The 10,690-nt window shown below is 36.4% G+C and overlaps 1 protein-coding gene across 1 annotated transcript; it reads left to right on the forward strand.

Annotated features, from left to right (window-relative positions):
* The first annotated feature begins 4,694 nt into the window (after positions 1–4,694).
* Positions 4,695–9,926, forward strand: LOC132056251 (uncharacterized). Its single transcript, XM_059448355.1, has 2 exons — positions 4,695–4,840; positions 9,666–9,926. Exons 1-2 carry the CDS (start codon positions 4,695–4,697, stop codon positions 9,787–9,789), a joined length of 270 nt encoding a protein of 89 aa, XP_059304338.1. The 3' UTR covers positions 9,790–9,926.
* The last annotated feature ends 764 nt before the right edge of the window (positions 9,927–10,690 follow it).

A 10,690-nucleotide genomic window follows, 5' to 3' on the forward strand; every position in this document is an offset into this window, starting at 1 on the left:
ATTAGATTCGAAAGCCTTCTTGACAGCACGGGTATTTGAAGCTTCGAAAGCATTCTTGAGACTCGGTATTTGAAACTTCGAAGGCATTCTTGACACTTAGTATTTGAAATATTAGTATCTTGAATTATCTTATGGCTTAGTGACCCTCTCAAAGTGTCGTACATTGATTAACTACTTGGCTATAACTCAAATGAGCTTACGTCTTGAACTTACTTCTTGCACTTATATTTGATTCATAGTGAACTACAAATTTACCAAAGGGTGGAAATTCTTGGAATTGCTTTGGAAAGCTTCTTGATACGCGAGGTTTTGAATATTGATATCTTTAACTATTTGAATATATGATACTTACGTTCTCGAAGGAATGGTACCTTGATTTAGAACTTGTTAATATTTCATCTCCTCGAAACCATTATACTATCGTTATGTCTTTATGATAATTTTGACAAAAAATACGATTTCTAGAATTTATTGTGTGCTCCTAATTTAGCTGTCTCTCTTTTTTGAAACGAAATGCTAGTTAAGTTATGTACCACTAAGCTTCACGCTTAACGATAGTTTGTTACTATCGTAGGTGATGCTCCGAGGGAGACTTAAGGACGGCCTATTGAGGTAGACTATTTGGAAGCTTGCAGAAGATCACATTTGCACGAGCGTGTTCATTTTGCATATGTTGGGGGACTTGCATATAATCCACGTGACACACTTAGGTATGCACTTTGAAATTTGTTTCCATGGGCCTATTTTCGCTACTAAATTATTGTGAATGTCTTATTGAGTGAATTTATTTTGAACGTTGAGGTATGAAATTTGCTTTTGATTCGTAAGTGGCACCCTCCTAAAAAGGGGGCGCTACAGGAGGTCACCCATATCACAAGTGTGCTTTGTGTAGAACTTTGAAATAGTCCACATCTTTTCGACGACTTTCGCCACCGAGCATCCATTCGTAGCCTTGATACTTTCGCTTGCACCAATCGTCAAAGTTTTCGTGGAATCGTCAACTTTAAACTCCCTCATCCCCGGTTGCAATAAATCTTAACACCTTTGCAATGATTTTTTCGAGCCGAAAATCATCCTTTTTCAATATGAGCCTTTTGTTTTACCGCATCTCACCGGCTCTTTCCACAAACTTCGCCGAATATGACCATCATCCCTAGTAAAGACAAAAGGCATCATCGGCGATCTTGAAGATGATCAAGATAGGGGATCTCATCGGAATGCCACTGAATCGGGTTCGACTCTTGCTGTTGAAATTGGCTTTGCGGCTAACCGAGTCGACCGTTGCTTTGTTCAAATGGTTGCGTGAATTCGGTCCTCCTCGTGTGTCGGACTATTCATCATGTTCGCAACGCTCTACTTGATGTCGAGGATTAGTTCCAACCTCAATCTCATCGTCACTCGCTCATCGTCACTTTCCTCCGCATTAGGTATTTCCTCACTATCGCCGGATGATGTCACTATATAATTCGGATAATCTGACTATCCATAAGACGCCTTTGCCTATAATTTGGTGCAACCACCACATTCTCCCTACATAAGAAATTAGGGTGTTTTAACTACTACACATTAAATAACACTATTGATGTTAACTGCACCGAAAAAAATAGATGTATCGATAGTAATCAACTGCACCGAAACTTGAGGAAGGACCATCGCTTTGAGTTGTTGGATAGGCTGAGGATGTTCCAACCTAATTCATCCATCCCGATTGAGGAGACCGTCCGATATGATCCATATCGTGTATAACCCTAAATAATATAATCAACATCATTAGTAGCATTCAAGTGCCATAATAATAATAATAATAATAATAATAATAATAATAATAATAATAATAATAATAATAATAATAATAATAATAATAATAATAATGTAAAAAATGAATATTTACCACCGCCTATCAAATTGCCGACTTAAACTATCCGAGGCATTTGGCTAGTCAAAATGCTTTCATAAAATACTCGTATCGGGGTAATTGTGTTGATAAGTAGGTTCCGCTTGAGTGACTTCTACTCGAATTATAGACGGAGCTTCCCGACGAGGTCTATTTCGGACTTCCGAGAGCCCTAGCCATGAATTCAAGTCGATTAATAGAGACCTTCTCTATATACATTTCAAGGACGTTTAAAGTTATGCATTTCCTATAATCATAAGGCGCCTTCAAAAAATCAGTCAACGAATCATCGTCTTGAATGTACCACTGTCCATAACTAGTTACACCTTGCGGCGTAAATGACGTTGGATATTTTCCAATTATATTTAGATCAAAATCACTTCTACTAACTTGTAGTCTATTATACAAGGCTTAGAGTAGTTTTGAGAATTTTAAGTCAAGTGGAAACTTAACATGGTATTTTGGGAAGAATCATAGCGCAAATTATTTTCCTCGAATATAATTTGTCCGTCCTGCAATAAAGAAACTTTAATTTTGAACATCTCGCCATATTTTGAATAATTTAGGAGGAATACAAAACGCAAAAAACTAGATGAAACTTTGAATTTTTTGCTTTTTTTTGTGTTAAAAATTATACGAACTCGGTATTTATAAGATTTGAAGTTTGAATATAGAACCAACGCGCATGCAATTACGGTGTCTTGCGTTGTTACGTCAAATCAAATTAAGTGCGGAGAAGTGCATAACGGATGAAATAAATACGTTATGGTAGAATCCAGCAAAGAAGATAGCGCAAAGAATAATCGTTAATGTACTCGAGATATATAACGCAAGAATTTAATGCGTTATACCGGCATAACGCATTATTTTACCGCGCTCTACCATCGCACCATATTGTCACCTCAATCACAAACGTAAAAACGTCATGATTCGAATCGAACTTTATATAACGTAATTTGACGAATAGTTGTTACCAACCACACAACATTCCACACAAAATTGAGCTACTATGTCATTTTTTGACCAATTTAGAGATATTAGTCGTGTTATATCGTTCACTCCAGCAAACATATTTGAAGCAATGGGTAGGACCTGGGAACAAGATGATGATGATTTTCATTACTCAAATAACCCTAACGATAGATTCAATCGAGAATACAATAATAAAATGACAGAGGAGTGGGATTGGCTTGTTAGGGAGGCTGCAAAGATGAGCACAAGTTAGCGTCGCAGGGGCTTAAACGCCAAAAAAACGTGTTATGTCAATGCCTCGCTAACTCCACAAAGAGTTTAATTTGGCGCTTAATCGTTTTCGCGAAGAGAACAATCGGATACAAATACGTTACCATAGGGTGGAATATGGTATATATGGTAGCACAAGATTTAGATCCAGCGGGATTCGGACCGTGAAATGTCCGATGAAGATTAATATTTTTCTTACATAAGGTAAGTAGGTAGGTCATAAAGACCCTCCCCCCCTCCCCGGGTACTTGGGGGTTTGTAACTATATAAGTAGCCCTTTCTTTGTTATTACACTACACCATTCAATGTTGAGTAGTAGAAACTCGACTTGTCTTTACTCCTTCCAAAAGAACCAAATAGCAAGATGATGAGAGTTCAAATCATAGCAGCTTTTCGAGCAATACCAAGATTTCAAACTAGATGAGCTAAATCCCCACCTTCTTATAGCGTAATGATGATTTCGCAGCTGTGAAATATTCGATCCGCGAATATTATTATGGTTTACGCCGAAATGGTCACATCGGCTTGCCGAATCGAACGTCTTATTCGTGACTTGAAAATCTCAACTCTCCAATCCCAACAAGGTACTCCTTAACCATGCCTCGAGGTCCGTAACTTGCGAGCTTGTCGTGCAAAGGATTAGAAAAGAAAACAACAATGATGCCCAAAGACGATGTAGATTTTACATGCTAAAGTTGGCCGAAGAACAAGCATCATCAACCAGAGAGAACTAACTCGCTATCGAAAAGATGTGTCTTAAGAAACCGCCAATATTTTTCTCGAGGACGATATTGAGGACTTGTACTCTGATGATGATTAAGAATGCTGTGATTTTAGTTTTAAGTTTAATATTTCATTATGCTATTATTTTAATGAATTAGTATGTTAAGTATTTTCATCTACTCAAGGTTATGAATGATGCAATTAAGTTTTTTTTTTTTTTTTTTCTATGAATGCTGCCATTTTGACTAACTTTTGATTAATTATTAATGAACAAATTTAAGTATTCGTAAAGAACTTCAAGCTAATGTCACCGAGCCTTCAAACGAAATGGCGTTGTTCGAGACTTTTCAACCTCTAAAACGGCCATCCGAACTTTTGCGTATCCTTGATGTATTGATCCTACCTTATTAATCGCACAAAAATAAGTAGGGTTCTATATAAAATATTGAAGTTTTGGGGTCCCGCAAGATGATTAATCTATGGTCAAAGCACGTTAAAAAGTGTAACGAAAGAAGGGTTAAAAAAAAGAGCCGAAAAAAAAAAGATTTAACACATATAGCAAGAATTTATCAAGGCTTATAAAGAAGCTAACTAACCGCTGTTCAGTATCTACTTTAGCGCAGTAAATTACTGCGCTAAAGGTATTTTCGTAACATTTCTTTTTTATTGGGGTATTTTGGTTGAAAATATTTTTTTTTTGGGGCATTTTGGTTCCGGACTCAATTTTATTCGGGGTGTCACCTATTAGCCATACCAAAATTTGGGAACTCTGTAGAAGGCCCAAAGAAGATCCAAGTCTGATTAGAAGTTGATGGTTGTGCGTAAGAAATGCACCATGGCGGAAAAAGCAGGAAAAATAGAGGGAGTAGAGAAGGTTTGCAAGAGATGCAAACAGACATATACTTCAGCTTCTAACAACTCAAATTCCTGTCGATTTCATCCTTCTTTCTTTGTCTGTCGTCGTCACGACGATCAGAAAAGGTATCACTCCTTCCTCGGGTTTTGAATTTATTTTTCATACGCTGTATGTGTCAATTTCAGATTTATGGTAAATTCTTCTGCTCTATTTGGATCCATTTCATTCAAAATATGAATAATTTGTCTTTTTTAAGGAGATTCGAATGTCGTATCACTGCTAGCAATATTAGAGTACTTGATCATTCTTATTTGTTCCCTTGTTCAATTGTGCTTGTGATATCAATATTACATCATCTCTTTCTTCAAATTGCCTCCTTATTTCAGCTATCGAGCAATGAATTAAGGAGCAACGGGGTTATTTACAAGGGTTAAGTGCTAAATTGGAAATGGTTTCAGTTGACTATGTCAGTAACTTTTGTATATCATTTTTTACGAATACCAGCAACAGGGGATATGTTTAACTTGTTTAAATTGTTCTTAGAGTGTGCTCCAAGGGGTAATTCTAGCATTGTCCAGCTATTTCTTTTATAGGAATTCGAAAATATGTAGTCTTCAGTGCATCCAACTGAAAGAAAAAAGGTGTTTTCCCATTTCATTGACCCAAATGCTGAAAAACCCCCACTCTCAAAGGTTCGTTTGTAATTTCGTTTATCATATTGTTAGGTACTAAGTATTAACCATATAAAGATTTAATATGGGGTTTGGTCCATTCATATGTGCATGCCAGTACTTATAGTAGTAGGAAAAAAAATGAGAGAATAGAAGGAGAAGATAAGAAAGTGATGTGTGAATATTTGAATATCAAACACAATCTAGGATTACGCCCCGCCGAGTAGATATCCCGAATTGTTTGTACCACTGAGCTCATTTTTGTCCCAAATAAGACGAGTCAGATCAATTGACCTCCTTAGTAAGGTAGCTCTAAGATTGAACTTATTCCCCTTCCACTACTGGGGAAAGCCCTGTTGAGAAATCTTTGTTAGAACATAGAAAACATAACTTGTATTGTCAACCAAAGCAAAGAAGACGTGACTGGTACCAAGCTTAATGCAATTTAAGCATCACTATACCTGCTCAAGATGAGTATTCCTTGGAGAATACTTTAAGTTTCTTCAAGTGCAACTATTTCTTGATGTCCTTTTTCTCTCTGCTAGCATGAGTTAGCACATCTACTTAGCTAACCTCATTTATGATAACCATGGCATAAGATCTTTTTTTTTTTTTTTTTGGATGATCGAGAAATTCATGCGCGGCCAACTTAGGATGATCGTAAAGATGGCCTTACGCAGGATTTTTTGTAAGCGGTGTCGAATTTTTCCCCAAGATCAAATTCTAAGAAATTTAAATCAACTTTTTCACTTTGTCGACCTCGTTGCACTTCATTGGAGCCTTTTCTTTAGAAGGATTTTGAGATGTTGAACTTGATTTTGGAAGATTGGAAGAGGCTTTAGAAAAATATCTCTCCATTGAATTTAATCTGAGAGGGGAGGGGAAAAAAAAGTAGTAGTAAACTTGGAGTAGAAAAATTGAAACCGCAACAGGCAGCAACTGAAGATACTTACTTTTTGATGTCAGGGTTTAGCTTTTAATTTTATTATTGTGTCCAGTTCCTCATTGGAGAAGTATTTTAATTTCTAATATTTAACCTAAGTTGACTCCTAGTTAGACTGGTTTTGTTTCTCCTAACTAGACAGCGAATTGTAGGTTCGAACCCGGCTAGCAACGTTTATTTTTTAAGTACACTTAATATAAAAATACGTAAAAATAGGCCGGATTAATAATGCACTCGCAGAGGCTCGAACATGGGGAGATCGCTAAACCATCCAAGCACTAAACCAGCAGACCAACGCATTCGATTTGTGTAAACAATGTCATTTATTTTATTTGTATATGTATTCCAGCTTTTCAGATTATATATATATATATACAAAAAATATTCGACAATGGGGTGTCGGATGACACCCCTGAGCATAGGGTGGGTCCGCCCCTGGCTGCCGCTCTACCTTTCTCTCCTTAAATACCAGGCTCAGTAGGCTTTTTTCGGATAGCACAGGGCTCCAATCTGTGACCTAAGTCACAAGTCCCTCAACCCTTGCCACTCACAATAACCATGGTATAAGGTCATGTGAACTTTATTTCCTTTTGGTGTACCCATGAGGTTCCCATTTGTATAGATGATTGTCACTTGTAGAAAATCATGTCTTTTGTATGGTTTTCTATTTTTTTGGTTTACTTCTCATACACAGGCATGTTTGTGACCTTTCTTTAATGAAATTATTACCTTATCAAAAGAAAGTTGTCATCTGAACTTAATTTTCCTTTTGTTTGGGCACAACCATCACTCTTGCTGCTCTTCATATATGGTACAGAAATAAGCTTTTCAACAACTTATTATGTATTTATATTGATTTAAAGAATGATGTTAAAAATAAGTTCAATGCCATTCAATAAATTCACCCTTTAAGAGAATTATAATGATAGCAGCTAAGTTTTCTAATAGTCACGGATAGATCATGTAAACCATGTTTATCTTCAATAAAAGCATTTGAACTTTTGTTTGGGCTTCATTCAACAACTTTTGTGAGTTTTGTCATAAAAGAGTACATTTCGGGCCAAAGAGTAATATTATCTTTTCATATCCCAAACTTTCCATTTTCCAAGTGGCTGCTATCCCTGCCGACAACTCATCCTAGGTGCCCCTGTGCTTTATCTTCCTAGTGGCTGCTATTCCTTTCAACTCATGCTAAAGAAACTCTTTTCATTTATTCAGTATTACTACTGCAAATCCTTCACACACTCATATAGATAGTGTTTTCTTGGGAAGGACTCATCTGGACACCCTTGGATGCAGCTTCGTACTAGCTTGATGCTTCTCATAAGTGTGCGGGTTTATATACCTGCAGTTAATAGTCTAGAAGAAGAGTGCACATGATTAAAAAAAAACTTTGAAAGTCATTGCAACTTAAGTTTCAAGATTATCAAACTTAGAGAGCTGGCTAGTGGCTGGAATAACTCTAATGACCTAAATATTTGATTTATGTGCTGGGGTTTTAAATGAAACTCTAAACAGCTTCTTTCCAAAATCTGCTGGCCTATTAGTTCCCCACTAATGTTCATATGGCTCGTAACATGGTCAATTTGTCAGCAAGTTGGGTTGAGCACAATAGTTTACATATGGACACTTCAGTGATGGTGTAGTTTTACGTCTTCTGCTCCAGATTTTCCCCTTATATTAGGGAGTAAGATCCTCTTGTTTGTTCTAGAAACTTGAGCATTCCTATGATCTCGGTTGTAGAATTAGAAACTGCTGAAGTCCATAGACACGACCGTTGTGTCTTGAGTTTCACTGCTAATTACTTGGCGCTGCAAACCGCTTGGTGCAATTAGAACATGCCATGGAGTAACTTTATATTCAGTACTCTACATGCATGTAGTCGGGATCCTAATTAGTTTGGGGGGTTACATCAGTGAATAACCCAAACAGAAATATGTCCATCTGAAATATTTGGATTTAATTCCATTTTTCTTACATCCTCACGTTTTACTTTTTTGGCACTTTGTACATTATTTTTCACTCTGCATCAAAAGACCGATATTCTAGGCCCGACTGACAAGGAAAAAATAGATGCAGTTACATGATTTTTGTGTTAGAAGGGATGGCATTTCTTCTAAAGGTCGCTAAGCTGTTGCTCTCTTCAGGGGAGAACTTAGACCAATTTCAGTGAGAGTAAACAGAAGCATAGAATTTATTTCTTCTTATAAAGAAAATGGAAATTTAATAAAGCTTTGTATCTACTGGACTGGTGCACCAAAACATGACTTGATTGAGGCTTACATAGGGTTGCCATTTATTCTTGGGGTGTAAACTTTGCTCATTTATGTTACATCCAACCCCCCAAAATAAAAGAACAACAAACTTGGGCGGGGTGGGTTGGAAATAATCCATCGATGGGTCAATTTGGAATCAACTCAAATTAGGCAATTAAAATTTTGATACCCCAAATTTACCTTGAAAAACTGTCAAAAAATAGAAAAAGGTTTCTCTCTTCAATTTCATTCACTTTCTCTTTATAGAGAGAAAAGTTATTTTGTTTTTTTGGTAATTAAATTATTTATGAAAAAAGACAAATAAATGAGAAAATGGTTTAAGTTGGGGCACATTGGGTTATGGCCGATTGTTCAACCCAAATTGATCAAATCATCGTGAATCAAACAGACTAATTTGGCAGGTTGGATCATGACCATTCATTGACTTAACTCATTATAAGCTGTCCAAAATTTGGCTTGACCCATCCATTTGACACCCTAACTCTTATTTTAAGAAAGAATTGTTTTTACTTGAGAGAGGAGAAACATCCCTTTCTGTCTAGGGAGGCAGACGATGAATTGGCTTGATTGTTCTAAAACAGAAAGTAGATTTACCACTAAGATTTAATTTGTAAAAAAGAAATTTGATCGGGTTACTCATACTGTACAGGAAAGGTATGCAGTCAGCTTACTCTTCCTTCTCTTGTAAGATTCGTGTCCACCCCCGGGGCTGCAGAAATCTCCTGCAACAATTTTACTAGTCTATTCATTTTTTTAAAAAGAAAAACATAGTCTGGGAGAGGAAAAAGCGAGGATGGTGTTTACTTTGATGCTGCCACCTTATATTATTTGGGATGAATAACTTTAGCTATTAACTTGTAAATTCCACAACGTTACTTTCATGTATTACTATGTTCTTGGAGGAATTTTGTTCCTGGCAATTTGTTGAGGGTTTTCTTGTCTATTTCTTAAATTCCTAAGTTTATTTTGGTGATCTTGTCATTATATCATGCAAGATCTTTTCTCCAGGATTGTTGACTAGTTGAAAAGTCTCTGCCTTCTCTTTTTTTTTCTTTTCCAGGTATTATGAACTAGGACCAGATGATCCTCCTTATGCTGCCAAGTTTTATGATTGCTGTGGAGCAGAAGATCCTGAAGCAAGTGGTTGTACCACCAGTTTCCATGTTTCATATGATGATGAATAGGAAGATTCTCATGGTTGTTATGTAACCTTTCTGTAAATTAGAAACTGTACGTGAAAGAATTTTGCCCTTTGATCTGAAATGGACAGTCTCCACATGGTCTACATATTTTATAAAGGCACTTGATATGCTCTTGATTTAGGGATTAGGTGAAGCTTGGCCTTACTGATAATCGAAAAGATATAGTGCTAACTTTTAGTCACTAAGTTATATTGTTTATCTTTCTTGGCTTAACAAAAATGCCAAATGAAATCACCACTTGATATTGTACTTAAAAGTTGGTTTCAAACAAAGGAAATGTAATATACTATGAGACAAATAGCAGCCAGAATAGGTAGTTGACAACTACGACAAAGAAACATAACTTGATGGATCTAGTTTTTGAACTTTTTATATTGTTAATTGAATCTGATAGTTCCCATTTCCTTGTTGGATAGCAGGTGGATGAGCCAGCTCATTGGAGATTCTACTGAACAAAATAGTTATTGTAATAGCTCAGTTTTGATCTTGTCCCAGGTTGCATAGCTGGATATGCAACTATGCAAGAAACAACTCACACAACATTCTCAGCTTTGCTGGTCTAGCCATGAACTTGCTTCAAAATTCCTAGTTAAAGGACATTCATATCTACTTATCCTCCTTTCATTAAAAATGAAGTTGACAGTTCACCTATTTACCAAAATAACAATGGATCTACCATATATATTAAGTTTGTAGGAGTAAATAATTATAAAAGATTTTTGAATGGTGACAGCAATGATAAATAAGTTTTGGAGAAGGATAACATGCGTCCCACCAATTGAGAGAGAGAGTGAAAGGCTATTTGTGGCGTGGTAGGCCTTGTCTTAGTCTGTCCCCACGTTTTAGCTTTACCTTTTCTTCCCTAGTGTATTTTATGGCCAGT

Source organism: Lycium ferocissimum, chromosome 5 (genome assembly GCF_029784015.1).
Source record: "Lycium ferocissimum isolate CSIRO_LF1 chromosome 5, AGI_CSIRO_Lferr_CH_V1, whole genome shotgun sequence".
Lineage (NCBI taxonomy): Eukaryota > Viridiplantae > Streptophyta > Magnoliopsida > Solanales > Solanaceae > Lycium > Lycium ferocissimum.

Excerpts from the sequence above, each read along its gene's own strand:
- LOC132056251 (XM_059448355.1), top strand. The coding sequence starts at position 4,695 with ATGGCGGAAAAAGCAGGAAAAATAGAGGGAGTAGAGAAGGTTTGCAAG. Across the intron at positions 4,841-9,665 it reads CGTCACGACGATCAGAAAAG|GTATTATGAACTAGGACCAG; the intron begins GTATCACTCCTT and ends TTTCTTTTCCAG.